Source organism: Dendropsophus ebraccatus, chromosome 14 (genome assembly GCF_027789765.1).
Source record: "Dendropsophus ebraccatus isolate aDenEbr1 chromosome 14, aDenEbr1.pat, whole genome shotgun sequence".
Classification (NCBI taxonomy): Eukaryota; Metazoa; Chordata; class Amphibia; order Anura; family Hylidae; genus Dendropsophus; species Dendropsophus ebraccatus.
This window is the reverse complement of record NC_091467.1, coordinates 42524345-42550139: the sequence shown is the minus strand read 5'-3', so window position 1 is coordinate 42550139 and position 25795 is coordinate 42524345. Positions and strand designations below refer to the sequence as shown.

Here is a 25795-nt window from a genome sequence, read left to right as displayed (position 1 = left end):
TGTCACAGCAACAGCTGTTGAAAAAAACACACCACTCTATAAGAGTCCCACTATTGTAGCTACTATTATTTGACTGTTTTAATAAAAAAAATTTGTTTGTATGCGATTCACAAATATTCCCAAATTCGCACAAATATTTGCAAACTTTGCGAAACAAATTTCCGAGTGATTCCCTCATCTCTTATTTTTACAGATGCATTGGACAACTGCAAGAAATAATAAAGCATGATATATGTAATATCAGTATATAGTTCAGAATACTGATATAAACATATTAGTAGCATTGGTAAATGAAAAAAGAAAAATTTCCTTTTCACGGACACAAAAAGTTTTACATTTTACAGACTGCCAAAAAATGTACGGCCAGACAACCATTGAATAAAACCTTATTAAGACATAAAAAGCAATGAATTGCTCATACAGTTTTAGCTGCTGCACTTAGTACAGACACTTGATGAAAACCTAGGTTCTAAATCGTGCTGATTTAAAGCAATAAAAGAGCATACAGTAAGTGATGTAATTTTAGGCATTCACTATACCGTCTGTTCCCAATAGAGCATTACGGGCTGGATGCATTTGTTTTTCTAGCAAGTTCACGACCATGCAGGATTCATTTAGACTGCAAGGACATTGTAAAGAGAAGTTGTAATTTGCAGTTAAGTAGCAGCAATTGTGAAAGGGAAAAAAGCAGTGTGCTGGCAACTAGAACCAGGATATTCATGTACAGTAAGTGGAACAGTATGAAAACCCTCCCAGCTATTCCTTTTTAGGAGGGAGGAGTGGCGGTGACGTCACGCCTGTCAGCTGCTGCACATGGAGATGGGGATGATCACAGCCTCACTGCACAGATCTGGATTTGCAGTGGGAGAGTCAGGAGAAGCAGTGTGACAGGTCACTGGGCTGCACAAGTATCTGTATTATCCAGTGCACAGTTCAGCCTGCTTTTTCCTGACTTCACCGCTGTGAAATCCCTGCACAAGATCAAAGATGGAGAAGATGTCGAGGGTGTTACCGCTCAACCCAACTTTTATACCTCCAACCTATGGGGTGCTGAAATCTCTGCTGGAGAACCCTCTGAAACTACCGCTACATCACGAAGATGGTAAGAAATGTTCTCGGATTATTATTGGCATGAATATAGTGAATATGAATATGAGTATATGTAGTCATAGCGTACATTACAATAAATGTTAAGAAAGATGTAGCAGAGTCTGTTTTTTTTTTTTTTTTAGCACTTTGCTAGTTCAGATAGAGTATTGTAAAACAGCAGATAACTGGTTGAGTTGTTTTATATATCAGCTTTGGTATATCTGTGTGATTTAGTGTGAACTATACAATATATTCTCATATTCTCATATCATATCTGTTAGGGCCCTATTACACCAACAGTTTATCTGACAGATTTTTTTTTTTAGCCAAAGCCAGGAATGGACTATAAACAGAGAACAGGTAATAAAGGAAAGACTGAGATTTCTCCTCTTTTCAAATCCATTCTTGGCTTTGGCTTAAAAAAATCTGTCAGATATTCTGTTGGTGTAATAGGGCCATGTTAGTCAGCTTTTAAATTAGGAAACCTATGTTTGGACTGTGTATTCTTTTTATTAGTCTTTATGTTATTGTAACTTACTCCATAAAAAGTACATCCATGTGGGATGGAAATGCTGCAGATTGCCCACTTCAAAAAATGGCAACTAAATTCACTGCGGCACTGCATCATTCAGATGAATTTGTGGCAGATTTGCTAAATCTGCGGATTGTAGAAATCTGCAGCCTATTAACCTGGTGTGAACGTACCTTAAAAGTTTCTGTGAATAATTGTTCATGGTATGAATGCAGTAAATTGGTAATTACTGGTCACACATCTTCTACCTATCTGTTCCAGGGCTTGTGGACCAGACCTACGTGATCAGCGAGACTCTATAACTTTAGTTAATTATATGGGATGTAGCATGCAAACACATGATTTTCACTTAAAAGATCATGTAATGAAATTACTACTAACTAGACAACAAATCTGGAGAGTATTGTAAAACAGCAGATAACTGGTTGAGTTGTTTTATATATCAGCTTTGGTATATCTGTGTGATTTAGTGTGAACTATACAATATATTCTCATATTCTCATATCATATCTGTTAGGGCCCTATTACACCAACAGTTTATCTGACAGATTTTTTTTTTTAGCCAAAGCCAGGAATGGACTATAAACAGAGAACAGGTAATAAAGGAAAGACTGAGATTTCTCCTCTTTTCAAATCCATTCTTGGCTTTGGCTTAAAAAAATCTGTCAGATATTCTGTTGGTGTAATAGGGCCATGTTAGTCAGCTTTTAAATTAGGAAACCTATGTTTGGACTGTGTATTCTTTTTATTAGTCTTTATGTTATTGTAACTTACTCCATAAAAAGTACATCCATGTGGGATGGAAATGCTGCAGATTGCCCACTTCAAAAAATGGCAACTAAATTCACTGCGGCACTGCATCATTCAGATGAATTTGTGGCAGATTTGCTAAATCTGCGGATTGTAGAAATCTGCAGCCTATTAACCTGGTGTGAACGTACCTTAAAAGTTTCTGTGAATAATTGTTCATGGTATGAATGCAGTAAATTGGTAATTACTGGTCACACATCTTCTACCTATCTGTTCCAGGGCTTGTGGACCAGACCTACGTGATCAGCGAGACTCTATAACTTTAGTTAATTATATGGGATGTAGCATGCAAACACATGATTTTCACTTAAAAGATCATGTAATGAAATTACTACTAACTAGACAACAAATCTGGACAGTAATGTACTGTAGGCGTAACAACCCTAAAAAATCTTTCATCATTTACCTATTTGGGGTACATTGTGTCCCCGGGAATATGTTTGCTACAATAAGTATTGTTTATCTTACTGATGTGCGATGTGACCACCAAGTTAGGACTCTTTAGCTAAAGTCATTCCTCTAAAACGGAGAAATAAAAAGCTGTACCTTGTAAAATTCTAAATTGTAATGTTTCTTGGTGGTTTCACAGTTGCTCTATGTGTTTTAGTGTTTCATCATGTTGGTTTAGATGCCATACATAATGACAGAGAAAATATCAACTTTTCCATTGATTTGACATCTTGCCTTGGGTACTATGCTACACTTCTTAATCCAATGTTAATTTCATCTTTACCCACTTAGCCTTTTGTAAAGAAAAAGACAAAGAAAAGAAACTTGAAGATGACACCACAGGTTCTACCATCCCACAGTCGGCTTTCTTGGGGCCAACGCTCTGGGATAAGACCTTGCCATATGATGGAGATACCTTCCAGCTGGAATACATGGATCTGGAAGAGTTTCTCTCAGAAAACGGTATTCCACCAAGTCAGTCCTCGCATGACCTGAGCTCTCATCAACCCAGTAGTCTCCAACCAGCTCCAGTGACATCACCTTCTGTCATTGATCTCAGCAGTCGGGCATCCACATCCGTCTTACCTGGCTTGGTGCCCCAGAATTGTATGCACAGTCCAGTAAGACTTGGTAAGTGTTATTTCTCTTAAATCACTTTCCACCACCGTAGACCCATTAACTGTTTAGCCACCATGGTCCATTATATCACCATTTGTGAACTATATATGTGGTATAGTACATTCCAATTTCTCAAGAAGAACAGAGAAAGGAGCGGAAGGGTCTATATGTTATACCCATTTATAAAGCTTTACCATAACTCTGTTACCGTCACATACAACACCCTCAACCATATGAAGAGCAGGTAATACTTAAAAGTAATATAAGAAAGAAAAGCAGAATATGTTGATACTTGAGGGGAAACCTAGTATAATAGTCTCAGATGTGTAATATATCACAACGGCAAAGTCTGTGATGCTGGACCATTACTGGTTTTCATAATGAATAAACTTTATTGAGTATTCAAACCCCTTTAACACTACTGGAAATGTGGCACAGGACAGTAAAGGTCCTGAGGAGAGTATGTTGTAGCCACCGCTAAAACACATCTAATTTTACGTTCTATAAATCCCTTGTCTTCTACATACAAATCAGCAGGTTCTTAAAACCCTTCTCCCCTGTAAGTATTGCACACTCTTTTACGTGCATATGTCCATTTTTAGCGACTGTTATTCACAAGTAATCATTTTTCCTCTCTCGAGGACCACATTTTAAGAGCTGCATCCTTCTCAAGGCTGCCTGTAACCATGGATTGTGCCCCCACACTCTTCTGCAGCAGGCTTTGTTGCAGCACTGTGTCCTTATAAAGACATGACGAAAAAGCTGTATGCATGAAAGCAGCTCAAGCATCACTTAACTATTTCGCCTTTTTGCTACAAAGAGGAGGTTGTGGAATTTTTTTGGTTTTGGCTCATAAACCGCTATACTGTTGTTGTTGTTTTTTTTCTGAAAAATGCTCTGTGTGAAACTGCCCTCAAGTGGATTTCCTCTTTAACAACCTGTGAAGGGAATGGAAGTTTAAAGAAGTGCTTGCCCTATGCATATAAGTTTCTTGTCAGATCATATCGATTGACTTTTCTGGGGTTATCCAGCGCTACAAAATCATGGCCACTTTCCCCCTACTGTTTTCTCCAGTTTGGGTGGGGTTTTGAAACTCAGTTCCATTGAAGTAAATGGAGCTTAATTGCAAACCGCACCTCAACTGGAGACAACAGTAGTGGGAAAAGTGGCTATGTTTTTGTAGCGCTGGATAATCCCTTTAATTGTGAGGAAAGCTGAAAATGGCTATTGTTTGCTTATAACAGAAGATATATATATATATATATATATATATATATATATATATATAATCCATATCCCATATAACATGTTTTGCAGCCATATCACTTTTTCAGCCTTTATCTTTTTTTGCTATTCGATCTAGCTCCTTCCCCGAATATACACCAAAATTTACCAAAATTGATATTGAAGTCAAATAATCTTGCTTAATATAACTCTTAACGTCAAGTCCTAAATATACAGTCATTAGATGGGTTAATCACTCTCATGTAAGTCATATACATTAGATAGCTTTTAGCCAACAGATAATATTCCTGATTCTCTTCATACACATATACAGTTGGTTCGGCCAAGCGTGCATGTGTCCTAAATGGGAAGAGAGAAGTAAGCCACCACCAGACACCTCTAGCAGCAGGTGTTTTTCCTTAGGAATAAAATGACCAGCAATGTTCTCTGGGTACTCTTTTTTTTTTTCAAATCAGCTGGTTTCAGAAAGTTATATAGATTTGTAATTTACTTCTATTTAAAAATCTCAAGTCTTCGCATACTTATCAACTGCTGTATGTCCTGCAGGAAATAGTGTTTTCTTTCCAGTCAGACACAGTGCTCTCTACTGACATCTCTGTCTGAGACAGGAACTGTCCAAAACCTCTCCTGCTCTGGACAGTTTTTGTCTTGGACAGAGAAGTCAGCAGAGAGCACTGTGTCTGACTGGAAAGAAAACACAATTTCCTACAGGACATACAGCAGCTGATAAGTATGGGAAGACTGGTCCTGTAAAAATCTTCAGGCTTGACTGACACGTATGATCATCGGCAATGTCAAGAATCCTTTTTCTGCATGCTGGATCAAAGCATTCACCCACAAGTGATGCACTTTACAATTCATGGATGAAACAGAATAAAGACTAAACTGAGCTATTCTGGGCAGTCATTAGCTATCCCAAAGGCTTGTTGTTAGCTGCAGATTACCACTCATAATATTAGCATGCACTTTTTTACTAACACGTTGTTATGCAATATATGAGTCAGATGATGTATAGTAAGTGACATAGACAACAAATATGTTGGGTGCAAAATTTATTCTCCACATACTATAGATAGAATAGCCATTAGTACAATAACTACCAGTGCTTATACAGCTAGTACTTCTATTAGTACAATACAGAAACGTTCATGAATACTGATGATCTGAAATACGTAAAATAGATAGAGCTGGTTTTGCTACATGGTAACACAAATCTTGCTTACATCCACTGATATTGAATGGTGAACTCATGTGCATAATGTGACCTCTATAGACTGTGTTCTTTTCTTATGTTATGTGTTCTAGGTATATATTGCGCCATTTAGAAATATGTATATGTATGCTGACTTTATTGTTATTCAGACGTAAGAATGAATTTCAAAGTGATTCGTCCTTGTGATAAATTGTATTTCTGTAGCTTCTATGGGAACCAACGGCTCACACAGTAACTTAATTTTTGTTGAAACTCTCCAAGGTTTCAAGGTCGGTGTAAATATATTAGAGTTAATATAAACTTAACAATCTATGCTGCTTATTTGTGTTCTCTTGGGAGAAGCATCCCAGTGAATCCTCGAAAGAAATACATTTCTGCTCGGGATAAAATGAATACCTGGAACTATAAATCCATGAATTATCCTCTAATGTGATGATACAGGTTCAGCCTATAACTTGACTGTGTTGATCCAGAGGAAGGCAAAAAACTTTTTTGAGACAGATGCAAATTGTCTCATATTAAGGGGAAAAAAATTCCTTCCCGACTCCAAATATGGAGGTTAGAATAAATCCCTGGATCAACATCCTATCACCAGAAATCCAGTAGTACTCGGAAACTGTAATATGGTAGTTTTCAGGAACATCTTGTTCTAAAGTAGACATTTTAGTGGACTCTAAAAAATCTAACAAACTCTTTATGACAACCAGTAATGGCATTTCTTATAACAAAGTGACCAGGTGGAACTACATTGATACTGAATGTAAATACTGTATGGATACCTTTCAAGCTGTAGACTTGCCTTAAAGGGTGACCATTAGATTTGTATTAATCTTTGAGGATGCTAGGGGAGACTGGTTATGTATGTGCTCCACTGGAGACAATGCTGAGGGGGGCATCAACAAGCTACTCTGCCTTGCCCCCCACATTGAAATGGTTCTTTGCCCTGGATGAACCAAAATATAGTGAAGAGTGAGTAAATGGGAATACCCTCAACACATAAAAATGGTCTTTACCCAACAATGACCAGCCCTGTTTATCATAAAGACTTAAGACCCTATTACACAAAGCAATTATCGGCTGTATTTGTTCGATATCGACCTCTACGGCCAATAATCGCTTAGGGTAATAGGAGACAATGATCAGCCGACACGCACAATGTCGGCTGATCGTTGTCTTTCAACATGTTGAAACGTGAACGATCCCGATAGCAGTGATATGCTGCTGTCTCTCTACGTAATAGGAGCGGCGGACCACCGTTATCTTCTATGGGCTGCCCGGATGATCTAGCAATGGCCTGACAGGTCGGCGCTCGTTTGCTCCTCTGAATTGCCCCGTGTAATAGGGGCTTTATTGTATGTCACATATCTAGCTGGAAAATTTTCTAACACCTAGAGATAAGATAAGATAGATAGATATTCAGATAGGTCCACAGCATTTAGAAGTAGGTGAAAAAAATCTTGATACTTTTATTCCATCAAAATTAAACACAGTATAAACAGGTGGTGAGTAACAGGTGCGGCAAAACACGGGGTGCGACGTTTCGATAGCCTCACGCCATCTTTCTCAAGCTGGCGTGAGGCTATCGAAAAGTCGCATCTCGTGTTTTGCTGCACCTGTTACTCACCTGTTTAAACTGCGTTCAATTATGATGGAATATAAGTATAAAGATTTTTTTCACCTACTTCGGAGTGCTGTGGACCTTTTTGAATTTATACAAAGAGCTCTTGGTCAGAGCAATCCGGTAGTGCTGCTTCATCATTTTTAATAGCAATCCAAAAGGAGACCCCCGCACTGCTTACTCTCCGCTTGCAACTTGTACACCCTTGCGCTGCCACTTAGGATCCAGACTGCTCAAGGTGCTCAACGACACTGAAGACCAGTAGTAGGATACACTTCCAAATGGAAAGAAGGAAAGTCGGAGCACGTCTTTAAACGCAGTATCTTAGTCTTTATTCAGCAAACAGGCAGTATAGATGAATGTGAAGACTGAACAGGCCTGTTCAGTCTTCACATTCATCTATACTGCCTGTTTGCTGAATAAAAACTAAGATACTGCGTTTAAAGACGTGCTCCGACTTTCCTTCTTTCCATTTGGAAGTGTATCTCATTATTTTTAATTTTTAGATAGATAGATAGATAGATAATGGCTTGAAAATGGTGGCGTGAGGCCACAGAAACGTTGCCTATTGCTGTGCTGTGACAACTTATTTTTGGACACTGGAATAAACACTGATTTTTGCATCTATTTGGGAGTGCCATTGAATCTACTTCAGATAGATAGATAGATAGATAGATAGATAGATAGATAGATAGATAGGAGATAGATAGATAGGCAGACATTGTATTCATATATGTGTTGTTCAGAACAAGACCATCAGTCTTTTACAATACAAGGCTTAACTGAGTTGTGAGCCAAGACACTACACTCACTAATCACCACTAAGTATAGCTCTATGCATAGCTAAGAATGGCTGGATTATACATAAACCTATCTTAAAATATACTCTGGTGTCTAACAGAGCAAAGCAATTAATTGTACATACTGTGGACAGATTAGCAGCAAAGAAAAAAAATTAAGTGAAAACACCTTCGCTTTTTAAGCCTTATTTGTACGGCTGGATAATTAACAGGTGTGCACACGCACTTTACACGCCTCTCCCGTGTTTACTTTCCCAGCCTGTAATTGAGACATGTGTGAGCGCATGGTTCTTCAGTACGTCTGCTCACATTTCATCTCATGTGAGTACGGATTAGTATATGCACGGTACACATGGCTCTACCCTGTGCCGGCTCCTAAAACGTTCAGTCCAGCTCAGCTGTAGAACAGAAGCGGCTAAACGTTTGTAGTAGTTACTGTATTTGCTGCATAGAGGGAAGTCAATTAGAATTCTGCTACAATAGGCAAATGATTCAATCACATGTGACCCATAAACCAGACAACAAAATGGACACTTTGGGGGAGATTTATCAAACATGGTGTAAAGTTAAACTGGCTCAGTTGCCCCTAGCAACCAATCAGATTCCACTTTTCATTCCTCACAGACTCTTTGGAAAATGAAAAGTGGAATCTGATTGGTTGCTAGGGGCAACTGAGCCAGGTTTACTTTACACCATTGAAAAATGTCCCCCTTTATTCCTAAACTCAACCCAAAAGTGGTTGTTTCTGAGGCAGGGCTTAGATTTTTGTAACTATAGATTTCTAAAAATTCAGATGAATGGGTCGCAGAAATTTCTAAAACAAACACTGCGAAGCGTAAACCCAGTTTATATGCTCTACAGATTGCTGTTACAGGGGCAATCTGAATTGGTCCCAGAGCATTGATTTCAAGGATCTTACCTTCAGCAAAGTAGATTGCTTGTGGTCAATGGTCGACTGTGATATTGGGGGGGAACCACAGTGATAGATGGACCTACATCCCACTCACTCACAGTATTTTAATACTACATAAAACACATAAAAATGCAGTTGAGAACAGCTTCTACCACCTATGGGGGTGGCAGGTGAATAGAAAACTTGCTGCCTGGTTCCAAATATTGATTATGTAGGAGGCCATAGAAGAATAATGATAAGTTTTAGTGGATTTTAAAATCAATATCGAATCAGTGGAAGTCCTACTCCAGCATTGATCAGCTGACTGAATGGGTGACATTACTCCAGCAGTGCGTCGCTTGCATTGTGCTCTTCATTTGGCAGTGTTATTGCCTGGTACTACTCCCCCTCAGTCTGCTGATCATTGGACATTCAAAAGGTCAGAGGCCACCAATCTTTTATTGATGGCCAACACAAATGATAGGTCCTCAATAAAAAAAACATCACTCCCCCCCCCTATTGATACTATCCACTCTGAGTTGTGTTGGGAATTTTGATAATCCTTTTAGGTTTTAAGTCACAGGAAAGTTGAAAATATTTCAGCCATACTGACATATGGTGAATTTAATGACAGTATGATATATAGTACAGAAGTCTGGGGTCTGTTTTGTTGTTGTATCCCATCGTATCAGTTTTGTAAAACAAAACAGTGGTTTTATTGTTATGGTGGATCAGCAACCGAGACTTATTTAAAGGAATAATCCTATCCCTTGGGGCTACAGTGTTGCGTCACAAACGTCTGACCCTGATCACAAGGCCTTCACAGAACATTCAGTTCAATTAGTCTTTAGTTGAAGAGAAGTGAAATTATCCTGGAGCAAACAGGCTTGTGGACGAATGCTTAGAAGAACAATAACTCCTTTCTTATTATAGCCACACAAACCTGTATGTCTGTGCACACCAACCACCTATCTGCAAAGCACAGAAACTCATTTCTTGCACTTACCCATATACTTGCTCTCACCCATATTGTGCCCTATAATGAAATTGGGGGAAGTACTTCACATCCTAAATGTTTACGGACCTTATTGGTAATGATGTACTTTTCATGTGACAAAACACTCCATGTGATTTATTATTCTAGTTTAATATCCATTGTTTTGAAAAACCCACAAGTACCTAATACTGAAATCAATAAACCTTCGCCATGACATCTGACGTTTTATAGAATGATAGAATAACATGAAATAATTCGCCCCTCTTTGCACACAGTTTGTTTTAAAGGGGTAGTGCGGTGCTAAGAAATTATTCACAAAATAACACATATTAGAAAGTTATACAACTTTGTAATGTATGTTATGTATGTGAATGGCCCCCTTCCCCGTGTTCCCCGCCCCCCGTCTGTGGACCCGGAAGTGTAGTGCATTATACATACCTGATTCGTGTCGACCCCCGTCCGCATTTCTTCTGACAGTGATGTAATCTTCGGGAGGCCCCCCTCTGCCGCGTCATAACTGTGCTCAGCCAATCGCGGCTGAGCAGCTGATGACGTGGACCACAGTTATGTATAATGAGCACAGTTATGACGCGGCAAAGGGGGCCGGCATGAGGGATGGCAGGAGCGGGTGGGCCGGCCTCCCGAAGATTACATCACTGTCAGAAGAAATGCGGATGGGGGTCGACACGAATCAGGTATGTATAATGCACCACACTTCCGGGTCCACGGGCGGGGGGCGGGGAACACGGGGAAGGGGGCCATTCACATACATAACATACATTACAAAGTTGTATAACTTTGTAATGTGTGTTATTTTGTGAATAATTTCTTAGTGCCGCACTACCCCTTTAACTTCCACCAAGGACATTGGACACATATGGTAAACACTGCAGTTATTTTAAGGTATATAATCTAACCCTAGATAACATAGAATGTAATATATATTAAGCTTTAACAGCCATTGAGATAGTTGGGGAAAAGATCAGAAGCAACGTGAAAAAATATTACTGTACTGAAAGAGTAATACAGGCTAGGAACAATCTTCCAGCAGATGTGGTTAGTAAATCTGCAGTAACAGAATTTAAACCTGCCTGGGATAAACATATATCTATCCTAAAGTAATAAGAAGGACAACCTGGATGGACCCAGTGATCTTTTTCTGCCGATAATCTTCTATGTTTCTATGGATTTTTTATAGGGTTGTTAATGTACTGAAATATAGTAGTACACAGTGGAACTTAGTGTAGTCCTTTTTCATCATGTTTTTAATAAATTCACCCATAGCTTATTTTATAGCAAAGAAAGTGGGGTCCCTACATAGCAAATTTTAGGGGGTCGCAAACTGGGTAATTGTCCTGTTCTCCAGATTACTAGGTTCCAAGGACAGGAAGCAACGTAGAACCCCAGTATTATGTGTACAGTTGTAAGATTGTGGTATTAAATTATGGTGTGGGTACAATATTGCAGTAATATTTTGAGTTTTATCTTTGCACAGACACCAAAAATATAGATAAAGTATATCTGTATGTAGAAACACAACTGTAAATCTATAGGAAAAGTATTAGGGTATGTTCACTCTGAGTAAATCAGGCGGAATTCTGTGGTGGAACTTTCTGCCCTGGAATCCCTCCTGTCTCAGTGTGCCATAGCTTGTCTATGGGAGAGCGCGCGCTCCTCTGCTGCTGTCGCTCACTTCTTTGACATGTCACTTCTTTGTGTAGAGAGCGTAGAAGAGTGCGCTCTCCCATAGAGAAGCAGTGTCACACTGAGACAGGAGGGATTCCGTGGTGGAAAGTTCTGCCATGGAATTCCGCCTGATTTACTCATTACATCCCTTAGTGTGGATTCAATCAGAGTGAAATTTGTTACCAAGATCTCTGCAATTACAAATAAGTTCCATTCATCTGAATAGGGTCGATTTTGCAGCAAGGGCATGGATTTCTTCAAGTTCTCAGACAGTCGCAAACATTTCTGGAACAAAGTCTTCCATCTGTGAACCCACCCTTAGGTCTGTATGCTTTGTTAAACCTTTGGAAGTAACAGGAATGTTTTTATTCACTATTTGCAGGTGTGAGAAACGGAACCTTAAAATTTACCAGAAAGTTTACCACTGTTTTTTTTTTTTCTATATATATACTTGCGTTAGCTTTATTTACATAAAAAAAGTTTACAAAGAATTAATAGCTAGTATGTAAAAGTCAAATAAGGACCTCGATGTGTATCACTTGTTGGTAGATTTATTATCAAGCAGTAATTATTACAGTACACTGTGGACTGCTGATATCTAAACATACATATTACTCAGTGTCCTTTTTATTGGCAAGAATAGTGTTTGTTTATTACAGATAAGAGGCCTCTGCTCATAAGTACACTAGTAATTAGCTTATTCACGAGGAGTAGCGAAAAAGCGCGGTTACTTCCTGTACAGTGTGTACAGTCAATGTGTGCCCCGGCACTGCGCCAAGTCTACATCTGGGTAGGAGCTGGATGGCGGTAGGCTGGTACATTTTGTGCCTGAGGTGAGGGAGTGAACGTAGTGATCTCTTAGCACGTGGAGTGACTTGTGCTCGGAAGAAAGCTCCAACCTCCACTCACTTTCACTGTCAGCAATGAATCATGGGAGGACTACAGTAGACACCTAGTACAGTACATCGTGTACAGTTGTAGTAATGGTTACAGTCAATTGTTTATTCATTTAATAATCCTGTGCCACTGCCAGCTATAAACACCTAATCCATGTGATCGGAAGTAAGTACTTTAACCGAGGAATGGCGAGCTTTAAAAAGCCTCTGAGCCTAAAATCAGCTTGTATTACTCGAAGAATACATTATAAACCTTTAGAAAGTAATTGCTTAAACAGTAGAACATTGAGTTAGCTTTGTTCTTAAAGGGGGGTCCAGTATGAGCTAAAAGAGTTCTAACAAGTGAATATGACTGAATAACACCCCATATATTAAGTGTTTTAGACACTCACTAGACAATTTGTATGGCTTTTACAGAATTGGCAAAGCTTAGTAGAAAGGGGTTTGGCTCCAATGTGCTATATACTAGAAATGGAGATCGCTCGACATTTGAATACTAGTGGCTGATTAAGTCAGATGCAGCCTTAGGGAGTCCTGGAAAACATGGATGCAGCCAGAGGCTTGAGTCACACTCATCTCTACCCTCTACTGTATCATTAGATCATCCAGGCAGCCCATAGAAGATAGCAGTGGTCTGCTGCCGCCGCTCCTATTGCACGGGGCGCTGACAGCAGATCATTGCTATTGTGGTCATTTGTCTTTTAACATGTTGAAAGACATTCAAAGACAACGATCAGCCAACATCTTGCATGTCAGCTGATCGTTGGCTTTTATTGCACAAAACGATTATTGGCCGATAATTGGCCAAATACGGACGATAATCTCTCCGTGTAATAGGGCCTTTAGTATAAAGTAAAATCCAGACAAAGACCAAATCCAGAGCAGACCATAAGAAGCAACTAGACTTGGACTGAGAATTCACATTTGATCCTGTACTCAAGTTGATTGGAGATTAGTGAATAAAGCAAGAAAAGAAATCCTATTTACCTTGGTCAGACTAAGATAGAAAACTACAAAAACTTCATCGGGCTCAGTGGAGATCATTCATGTACAATAACACATTACAGTCCAGGTTGGCTCCAAGCACGAAGATTCTTCATCTCAGACTAATTGTTGCAGAAAATGTGTCTGATTCTGCACACAACACAATCCCAGACTCTTCAGCTGCCTCTCTCCTTAAATGGCTCCATGCTTATAAAAATATCTACTGCTAAGTGAAAAGCCTCCTCTGAATCTGTCTGTAATGAATTCCGCGTCTGGTTGGATATAAAGCAGCAAAGTCCAGACTGAGAAACAACTGGTTATGATATCAGTGGCGAATGAGTTGAATTTGTGAATAGACCAATGTTAAATAATAATAATAATAATACTAAAAATAATAATTATTGTTATTATTATAAAGTAGAGCAATGGCATGTGTGCAAACACAATGGGCAGGACCTGAAAGTATACTTACCCACTATGGCCCTCACATGTTCATGAATAATAGAGGAAATTCATTTTTCAGGACATACATCGGTAAGCTAAATGAAAGCAGATATAAGAGCTTCTCTCTCTCTAGAGTAGACTGCATTATTCATTTGAATAGGCACAATGCAATACTCCATTTTCCCTGTGGAGGGACTGCACGTATATTAAACGGGTTATCCAGCGCTACAAAAACATGGCCACTTTCCCCCTACTGTTGTCTCCAGATTGGGTGGGGTTTTGAAACTCAGTTCCATTGAAGTTAATGGAGCTTAATTGCAAACTGCACCTGAACTGGAGACAACAGTAGGGGGGAAAGTGGCCATGTTTTTGTAGCGCTGGATAACCCCTTTAAACACTTTCTTTCGGGTTCCTCCACAGTTTGCAGCTAACTCTTAGGAGTCCCAGCAGTGAAACTGTCATTGGCTGTCATTGGCTTAATACTCAACAATGTATAAAGTGAGCCATTCCTCTAAGGTTTATGGTTTTCTGTAGAGTTGACTGGGGCTTTAATAGATGATTTACAAAACTGGTGGTCCCAAAATGAAGCTTCACTTTACAATGCAGTGAACTTTAAAATACATTAAATAAAACATTCACTTCCCCTTCCTACGAGCAAGAAAACATTCCACTTTTAAAAAATCTGAAATTGTACCATGTTGCACTAATAAAAAAAATGCAAGTGATGGTTGGAATGTATTTATCAGATTGTTTTATAGCAACATTCATTTCCTTGTCAGGGGTTTTGGTCATGTTGCCAACTACTTAATAACTAAAGCATATATATATATATATATATATATATATATATATATATATATATATATACACACACACACACACACACACTGCTGGGAAAAGTCCATATGTGAAGAAAACTCTAGGTACAGATTGAAGCTTCAAGGTTGCACATGTTGTGAGACATTCATCATGCAGTGTGTACCCAGTGTGATTACAGGACTTTTCTCTTTGAATAGATTGGGAGGGAAGGCTAATTGGTAAATAATTGTATGGGTTATGAAATGCAAAGATAGCGTATTGAAGATTGTTTTTTTTTTTCAGTTAGCTGTGCAGAATCCTTCTGAGACTTAGGGCCCTATTCCACAGTAACGATAATCCGATTCGGCCGATTATCGTTCGGTGAAATAGAGAGAACGATCAGCCGATGATTGTGTCATTGGCTGATCGTTCATTTAGGGCAAGACCTAAAATCATCGTTCCCCCACCGCGCATCACTACGGTTGAATAGCGGTGCGCGGCGGGCGACCGACGATTTGAGAAGAAGCAGCAGCATTATACATTACCTGGCTGCAGGGCTTCTTCTCCGCGCTGTTTTCATCCCCGGGTCCCGCGCGCTCTAACTTCTGAATGGCCGGTCAGCTGACGGAGCGCTCAGCCAATCACAGGCCGGGACTGCCGCGGCCTGTGATTGGCTGAGTGTGGCCTGTCAGCTGAACGGCCATTCAGAAGATAGAGCGCAGGGGACCCAGGGAGGAGACGGAGCGGAGAACAAGCCCTGCAGCCAGGTAACGTATGATGCTGCAAGGGCTGCAAGGATATCGGTAACAATGTCCCTGCAGCCCTCGCTCAACGATCATCGGGCCGTGGAATAGGCCCAGTAAACGAGCGGCGATCTAGCAGATCTCCGCTCGTTTACATCGTTCATCGGGCCCTCCTCGGCCCGTGGAATAGGACCCTTAGAATTAGCTTAAAGGGGTTATCCGGGAAACAAAAACATTATTCTAAACAATCCTTTTTCCCAACACCATCCTATGTCTAATATACATATATAACCTATCTTTTACCCTTTGCCTTTTCTTTTCTCATTCTTATCCGCTCTGGATGTCTAAAATCCTCTACTCTGGGTGCACTCTGACCAGGCTCAGCTCCCTCTTACCCCCTCCCTTTGTGGTCTGAGGACATGTGATCTCCTCTATTGACTTGGTAACCTGACCCCCAGGAGTCATTATCTGCATCATCTCCATGCACCTCTGCTGCTTCCATATACTTACATGTGTCCCTGAGTCTAGGTTTCTGAAGTATGAAAAGTTATAGTTCTAACTCTGCTTGCTGTCAGTGAATGCAGGCATGCATACATGTCTTTGTGTCACAGCTCTGTATATTGTAAGTCTGGATAGAACTAAAATGTTTTCTTTCTAAGTAAGCAAGTGGAGATCTAAACCTACACTACACCCCCACCCCCTTGTAACAGATGCCCATTATGCAGCTACATCATCAGCCAGTATGAAATACATACTGGGGTGATGTGATTCAAAATCTGTGAAAAAAAGTCCCGTTTACTGTGCAATAGTAATGACAGAATTGGGCAGTAAAGAAAGCTAAGGGGGCGAGTACGCAAACAGGCCAATCAAGGAGATGCATGATGGGAAATGTAGTTTCCTGGTCGGCTTTTTAGAAAAAAAAATTCTTTAGGAATGGCAGCAGCTAGAAAGACAGGAGACGGCTTAAAATACTCAGGGGGAGTAAGACCAGCTAGCATTTAATTTTTTAGTTCTTAGGTGGATAACCTCTTTAAACTCTAGTGTATTCAAAGTGTGTCAATCTGAGCATGGCCTTATTCACACAAGTGCATATGCAAAATAATGACCATTTTCAGTCGTCCATCCTTTACCAAAAAGTACTGTAGGTTAGGACCCTGCACACGGATGCATGCAGCACATGGCCAGAGCAGAGTCACCATTTGCGTGGAACACTCATTTACCCAATAGTGGGCCTGTGAAAAAAAGGGCCAGCGACTAACTGATACACAAGGCCTTTATTAGTGCCCAGCCGCTCAATTATCCATGGTATGCAAAGGTCGTGCAATTGAGTGCAGATCTCGCTGATCGGAGCTTGGTTGTGGTCGCACATCGGCCAGTGTAAAGGGAACCAAATGTGACTCCTCTCTGGCCCAGGACTGCATTTTATGTATGCATAGTTTCTCCTAACCAAAAAGCCTTTAATGTGCATATGACAGCAGTTCTGAAACCAGATTTTTACATGTAAATATAGGTGGCATTCCTTTAAATGTAAGGATCTTCTGTGTCTTTTCTCCACTCCTTCTCCGATACCTTTCTATTAAAGGGGTACTCCAGCAGGGGGGGGGGGCACTTTTTTGCGGCAGGCCCTGCATCGCGGCGCTCCGGTCCCCGGTTCCCGGCCGCTTCCTGGTGTCTGACCCGGGCCCGAGACGATACGTCTCAGGTCCGCTCAGCCAGTCAGTGACAGAGGCGGGATCTCAGTGGACTTAAAACGGATCCCGCTTCCTTCACTGACTGGCTGAGCGGACCTGAGATGTCACATCTCGGGCCCGCGTCAGACACCAGGAAGCGGCCTGGGAACCGAGGACCGGAGCGCCGCGATGCGGGACCCACCGCTGGAACTGGTGGAGGTGAGTGGACGTCTTTTCCCTCAGCCACCTCCTCCGCGGTCCCAGCAAAAAAGTGCCCCCCGATGGAGTACCCCTTTAAAGTTGACCAGATAATGCTGCACATACATAATACTAGAAGAATAGGAATCATAAGTTATACGCTGGGGCATGGGAATAAACCTACCATGGTCAATACAGAAAACCGATACTGTTGAGAAGATATACAAGAAGTTCTAAGACAGTAACATTTGTAGCTAAATCCTAAATCATACATGCTAGACTCGACTTGTATATTTAATACGTGAGCATATCTAACAATGTTGGCAAACAAGCAGTTAAGAAGAGATTGTCAAGTTTATCAGCTACTAATTTTACAAAAGAAGCCGAACATTTGTCTGGGAATTTTTTTTTACTCTCATTGTCTCCATGGAAACTGGAGAGTTTTGACTAGTGGAATAATAGCTGGTTTTGCTGTGGACTGTTATAAGGTTCTCTATGACAATAATTTATAACATCATCCTAAAAAATAAGAGGTCTGTAGTGTTATTTACTAGTGGCAATATAAATCTATTCAGATTTCATGATTCATCTTAATGTCAACGGGAGTTTCACCACTTTTGCTGTCTTGTTGCTGTTCTTTCGTCGAAAAAGCCGGCAGTGTTGATGCGAAGGTTTCTGAAGAATAATAAGAAAGAATGTGCCGTGATAAAGTGATGGCGAATGAATAAAAAAAATGTTTATTTAGATTTAAATGTTTTGTATACTAAAGTCAATTTGCCATCTCTTTATGATGAGAAGTGTTCTGGCAACCCAGGTCAGTTCTCATCTGTATAAAAGGTCACCATTAGAGATGAGCGAACCTCGAGCATGCTTGAGCCCATCCGAATCCGAACTTTTGGCATTTGATTAGCGGTGGCTGCTGAAGTTGGATAAAGCCATAAGGCTATGTGGAAAGCATGGATATAGTCATTGGCTGTATCCATGTTTTCCAGACAACGTTATCCAAGTACAGCAGCCCCCGCTAATCAAATGCCGATCGTTCGGGTTCGGATGGACTCAAACCTGAACCTGGTTCGCTCATTTCTAGTCACCATACATCTTTAATAATGGATGTCCAAATGTTCGGCCTCAGTTATCTCTCCCGCCCGCCACCAGTCCTCCTCATAAACAGAAACAATCAGCGCAGCTTAGTGTTCCTGTATTCTCTATGGGGAGGGGTAAGTTTCAGCGTGAGAGCTCTCGTAATGAAAAATCACCGCCTGACCCCTATCACCATCAACAACATCATGTGTGTTTGTTTGGGACATCCCCATACACTTTAGATTGATGGCTGGACCCTCTGTGAGAGGCCGTTATGGCCAACTAAAATCTTAGGTGTATGGGAATCTTTAGAGTTATATAGCATTAGGGCCCTACTACATGGCCAAGCTAGTGGTAAATCATACAGAGACAGCTGCATGAACAAAAGCTAAACCATTTTTTGTCCCTTTGCTGTCAATACGCATCGGCTGCACATCATCTACTTGATTTCTTTTATACAACTGACGAATCAGCTGTTCACTGGCCCTATTACATAGGTCAATTTTTATAACATAATCCATGTGATAGGGCCCTGAGAGATGATGTTCAACATTGCTGTTCAAGTACCGGTACCCTTCTAATAAGGAGAACGGCATCCAAGAGTGCACCTTTGTGCCTACTTGTAAAGCCCCCCCCCCCCCCCCATGGATGTATATCTATGCAGTACATGGTCTCTCTCTTTGTTGAATATATCTCCATGTCCCCCTTTTTGTGGTGCCATATCGCTTTTGGTTGCTGGAGGATTGAAGGATTGAGATGAATTTTCTGTATCACAGAGCTGGAGACTCAAGATGGGTTCCCCTGTCTGCTGTTTCCAATGTTAAGCTAATGGATCCCCTGAGATCACTTTTAGGGAACTCTGAATGTAAGATTTGATTCCTCTGCCTGTCTAGTATGGTTCACTATCTGGTTCACAATGACCGAGTCTTGCTTGCAACAATGTCTTCTTCAGAGACTTGCCCTTTAATGCACAAGTGATCATCTTGTACAGCTTCTCCTAGGCCTGAGCCATGTCTCTTGGTGTCCAGTCCACCATGGACTGTGCAGACTCCAGCTTCTAGTCTTTCTGCCTCTCCAGCCGAAGGACATGTGCCCTGATATTAAAGACCTAAGGCCTAATTTTCTCTGACAGGCCATTAGAAGCTTTCATTAAGAGCCCAGAAGGATTATTACATACTCCCTGAATGGTACCAAGCCCCAGCCTTTCATCACATCTTCAGTGCTTTACCCACTCATTGTGGTGCTGATCACCTCATTCATCCTTCTGCCAGCAATGGGCTCTTCCAGGGTCTACTAAAAGACTCCTATTCCTGCTCAACGATACAGCAACCCAACATGGCAGTGCCACTGGGCATGACAACCTTCAGTGTTCAATCAAGAGGATAAACATATGCACATAGACATGTGAAGTCAGAAAAGACAGAAGTATTACCGAACAGTCTCTCAGAGTGCAGACTGTCCATTTAAAGGGACAATCAGCTGTTACCAATAATACAGAATGCCCTTTCAGAATTTCACAACTATATTCCATGAAATACTTGGTGGTATTTATTATGTAATATTAAAATGAAAATGTCTATAAATTCTAGGCATGTTACTTAAGGCAAAAGACATGATTTACTTATACTTGAAAGTTGTATCGTTGAATTTCTCCCCTATGTCATTAATAATGGAGAGCTGCTAATAAATAGAGACTCTTGCTCTGATGGACTCAAGCTATCATTGTCATCAATTAATGGTCATACATTTGGGTGACTGTGTATAATCCTTTATTTCCATTTGGGGTTGATTTATTATTCAGAGAGTCCTAAGTAACTAGGAGTATTGTAGACTTATAAGCTAACAAATCCAGTGTTGTCATTAGAAAATATAGCCACTCTGGGTATTCTTAACAATGTGTGATCCGAGACATCTCAACTGATTTCCGCAAAGTCTCACATTCTAACAGTTTTATAATCAATTTATAATTGAAATAAGATCTAAATAATTAACTTTTCTATTTGATTGTATCGTACATTTATTGTACATTACATCTGGCTATTTCTCCATAGTTATAATGAATGCTATACAAGTCGGTTCCGTGATTTTGTGCTTTCTTACCTAGCTCCCCTTTTCCTCTGCTGGTAAAACTGTGTTTCATAACAAGCTGTTTTTGAACAGACTTAGCCCAAATTTCTCAGCTTAACGGATCAGACTTCCTAAACAGCGCCTGAGTGGCATTTTCTGGAATTTATTGAAGTAAATGGAGCATACTCTGACCTACATCTTAGCACATATATTAACTCTACATTGCTTTGTTTGCTACGTGACATCCTACCTCAGTTGTAGAGACAGAAGGTTGAAGTGTGTCTATGACTTGGCTGGCCTCCATTCTCAATTTGTTTGTTTTCCCACTTAATATAAAATCATAAAAGTAGCCTTTGTCATGGTGCAAGGGGGGAAAGAGAAAGAGATAGGGACAGAAAACAAGAGGTCATATGCTATAGAGATTAATGGCAGTTCTGGTGAAGTACTAGGTGTATGGCAAAGGTATTGGTCAGATAGCTCTCTTGTCGTGTTTCCTGTTTAATGAAGAATCAAGGAGAAGGAAGGACTTATGGCAGAAAGTAGGAGAAGAACAGAAGATCTCTAGATTGGAAGTGTTCAAAATGGAACTTACTGTAGGTCCTACCGAGAAAATAATGTAGATGACAGATATTCTTTGGATGCTTGATGTCCTGTTCTTTATTAAATCAATAGTTGAATTAACAAACATTGTGGATAAAGACAACCATTGGATGACGCTGCACCAGATGCTATTTTCATATGTCAGAGAGTATAGACTTACCTAGCGGAGGCCTACCTACTGCATCTGGTAATACAGAAGCTTACTTATTCTCTATGCACGTGTCTCTAGTTTCATAGGCTTGACAGGTGCCGGTATGTTCGGCTAAGACAAAACAACGTGTTTATTTTACCAATGTCTCAGCAAGCGATCTAGGTACAATAATTGACACCAGTCGTCTCTACTTTCTCGGCTAAATCCTGCTATCTCACCATCAGCTTTGTGGAAGCAGTAAAACGGCCATCACTAAGCATAAACGGTAAAATCTGATTCCTTAAAATAGGATCTTAAGTATACTGGGTATCTTAGGACAGTAAAGCCTTGGATGCAGTCACGTGCTTGTTTTAGTAATATTTGCCATGTTCTTTGTTACCACCGTGTCACTGTCTTCTACCTGAGTAACAGATACTAATATGGAGCACAAGTTGAAGGGACAGACATATACATAACATAGAGACATGTGCACTCAGCCCTTGGAGACAAAGCACTGTGTTGTATTTCATAGATAGAAGTTTATACATACACCAAAAACTGCTGATATCAATCTAGTAATATTTAAACAAATTACTCAAGAACATATTAATATCACTATGACATGTCAGACGTCTTATGGTTTTGCTTATTGCTATACGTACCACCCCTTTAGATGACATTTTGTTTTTAAAGTCACTCTGATAACTTTAGCATTGGCACCACAACTGGCACAGTGGTAACGGATGCCAATCAGCTGGACATGTGACCCAGGGCTGGGGTTCCTCCCCGGATGTGTCCTTTTCTAAGCCTTGTCTAATCTGCCACCTGTCTGCCTGTTCCTATCTGCTGTGCAGCCCCTGTTCCTGCATGTAAAGACTTAACATTAGAGAGGATTACAAGTAAAATTAGGATTGTGAACTGCTTTTAGCAGCTCCACCCTGAATGACTGGACCCGGCAAATAAGACTTGAACAACATGTTTACAGCGCACAGAAATCCTCAGCTAAACCGGGATATGTGGATTCTAAACAACTTGTAGGATATTTCACTAGGACATCAATAAAAATCAGTCGAGTAAATAGAGTTCATTGGAACGTCATCTTAGGTTTTTATTTTATGTCTTTTTGTCTAGTTTAAAACTAATTCAATTTAGCTTAAACAGGAGAGGTCATACAATATTTCTGATTGCTAAGGACAATAGCCCTACTCTTTTATGTTGTATATTTAATTTACTATTAGAGGAAATGTATTGTCCAATGTGTTTTTCATGTAAAGCTAGCAAACAGCACCCTCCATTATTAAGCATTGGATCATCTGTGCTGAGATAAGTATCCTGACTTTCTGGCTGCCATTATTGTGGTGTAGAAGAGGTTAAACTAGGATTAAATAAAATGTATCCAATCTCTGAAGAGATCATGTGATTTCATCAAAGCTATTTCTGTCACTGGCAAATTTCAGAGTCACGCCAATCAAGCACTTGGACGACTCCTTAATCAGGCGGCTTTCTCTACCCTTTCGGTTTGATTGCTGCCTCCAGAATAAAAAGGGGGTTTTAATCAGGATTTTCAGCTGTTTAATGACAGTTCAGCTCATTGATGCGGCTGAGCCATAAACTAACTGACTGGTGCCCTCTGCTGGCAGACACTGGGATTGTTTGCTGTAATAACTGTGTTTTGAGGTGGAAATGATTTTCACTTGCAAATTTTTTCCACATGTGAACACATCCTAGAGTTATGGAAAAATGTATTCAACGCACCAACAGATTGGTTGTAGCCTATGTGTGATCTCAGCTGAAAGTGTGCAAAGTATAGGTTGTAGTTGTTTCACCAGTAGTGGTAGCTTCTTGGTTGAGAAAAATAATACTTTTTTTTTTGCATTAATATAATAGCTGCAAGTCTCACCCTGGCTTTGGTTCTGATGACCTGAACTATCAGCTGTGGTCAAGCCAGGATTTGTGGTCATAACATTGGTGCAAAAATATATCTCTAGTATGCTAGCATGAAGACGGCTGAATGCCGCATGCGCACAACACTTGGTGATACGGTAAAACTAACATGTGCCCATGCATGTGTGTACATTGGCTATGGCCACCCACATTAAATATAATTGTATACCTCTGGAAGAACCAAGCATCCTGCAGCACGGCTGGCAGGATAAACAATCCCCATCTAATATTGCTAATGCTGCAGTGAAAAAAATAGTATATTATAACAGAAAAAAATGCAGCCACGGATGCAATAAAAATTTGTTTAGCATAAGCTGAGTGGGAGGTAGCTGTGGGGATGACGCATCACATAAACAAGGAAGCAGCGGTAATAAGCAGAGAATGGCAGCTGCAGGGGATCAGGGCAGGTGAGTATAACTTCTTTTTTATGTTTATATAAAATTATTTAAGACTATTTGCAGACACAGAATTTCGTTTACTTTTTTTTATGGTTGACACTAAAAATAAGAATAAAGCTCTATATTTAAAGCACAAGGACATTAGAAGTGCAGATTTTCAGACTGGTGAATATCCCAAAGCAACACAGTAGAAAATAGAACAGCAGCTTTGTTAAATGTACCGTAAGGATGTGCACTTTGAGAATCCAGCAACAAAAAGGTCTGTGTATTATTCATATTCTAGGCTCTTCTGTATTTGAAGGACTCAAAAAGGACCATCATCAACCTACTTACATTTGTCATAGGGATTGCTGCTTTCATCTTTTCATGTGAATCGCAAGTGAATATATTCTGTGTACCGTGTACAAATGATAACATCTATGTCATTTTTAGTAGTCTGTATTCTATATGGTTTGTATATCACAACAGTAGACATTTTGTATTTCTTTGTATAGTGCTTCCAAATGGCACTATATTACTTAGGTATCCCCCATGGATATGTATGTATATATATATATATATATATATATATATATATATAATGTGGAAATCATTCCCTGTAAATACTACTAGTATTTAAAAAGTATACAAAGCTTTTTTATTATTTAACATAGTAAACTAATTTAATTGGGAATTATCTTTCAGGTCAGATTTTGCCTGCAAACCGCAACACCCCAAGCCCAATAGATCCAGAGACCATCCAAGTGGCCGTAGGATATGAGCCAGACCCAGCAGATCTTGCCCTATCCAGCATCCCAGGTCAAGAGATGTTTGACCCTAGAAAACGCAAGTTTTCAGAAGAAGAGTTGAAGCCTCAGCCAATGATTAAGAAGGCTCGTAAAGTCTTTATACCAGAAGATCTGAAGGTAAGTTGGAAACGGTGTACAAGATTTTCTTGCTAGCCTTAGGCTGTGTTCAGGTTTTCATAAGAAAGCTCTGAAGGCCAATATTAAGCATCCAGAGCAATATTAAACCTCAGGAGAAAGCAGGAAACCTTAACCAAAAAAACTTTCCCTTAAACAAAACCTTCATCAAATTGTTTCCCTTTGTCTTCTCTAAATACTATCGGGTGGGGCCAGATCACTTTGTAAAGTCAGAAATCTGAACACAGCCTTAAAGCCAACTTGTAACTATTAAAAAATATTAGACAAAGACAGCCGCACTCGCCAATCTTGACTTTCGTATAACTTTTTTATTCATCAAAGTGTGGACATAGTTGCGGCAGATGTCAGACAGGTGCAGGTAACAGGCTTGTTTCGCGCAAACTTGCGCTTCAAGTTTGCGATAAACAAGCCTGTTACTTTAACCTGTCTGGCGTCTGCACCAACTATGTCCATGCTTTGTTGAATAAAGAAGTTCCACTAAAGTCAAGATTGGCGAGTGTGGCTGTCTTTGTCTAATATTTTCTAATTTGCCTTTATGTGTTTGTACGCGGAGCACCACCTGACATCCCCATTGGATATACACAGTGACTATTGCCCTCTCTAAGGTCTGTAGTGACGATTTTTTTATATTGGCTACATCAACCTGTAACTATGTTTTGGTACACTAAACCACCTGAAGCCTTTTTGTAGAAGAAGGTAATAGGGGTATTCCCATGTGGGAAATTTATGGGATATCCATAGGTCCACTAGATGTGGGTCTTACCTCTGGGAACCACATCTATCTTTAGATCTCCTGTCCCTTCTGGCTGCTGAAGGTGGTCAGGAAGCCCAAAACACATTTTATATAACTTCCATTGACGTTAATGGGAGTTATGCAAATGGTGTAGTTTGTTGTGTTTTGTTGCTTAAACAACTCCAAAAAGTGGAAGTGGAAGTATTGCAAATTAAACAAATCACCTCGGCTGGTTTC

The 25795-nt window shown here is 40.1% G+C and overlaps 1 protein-coding gene across 2 annotated transcripts in view; it reads left to right on the top strand.

Moving 5' to 3' along the window:
• Positions 1–832: 832 nt before the first annotated feature.
• The window catches only part of HLF (HLF transcription factor, PAR bZIP family member), a 33175-nt gene continuing 8212 nt past the window's right edge, over positions 833–25795 (top strand). For both annotated transcript variants that reach the window (XM_069952131.1, XM_069952130.1), the window contains exons 1-3: positions 833–1102; positions 3173–3511; positions 24587–24807. In XM_069952131.1, coding sequence (XP_069808232.1) covers positions 988–1102; positions 3173–3511; positions 24587–24807 — 675 coding nt within the window. In that variant the 5' untranslated portion in view covers positions 833–987. The remainder of the gene's footprint in view (positions 1103–3172; positions 3512–24586; positions 24808–25795) is intronic.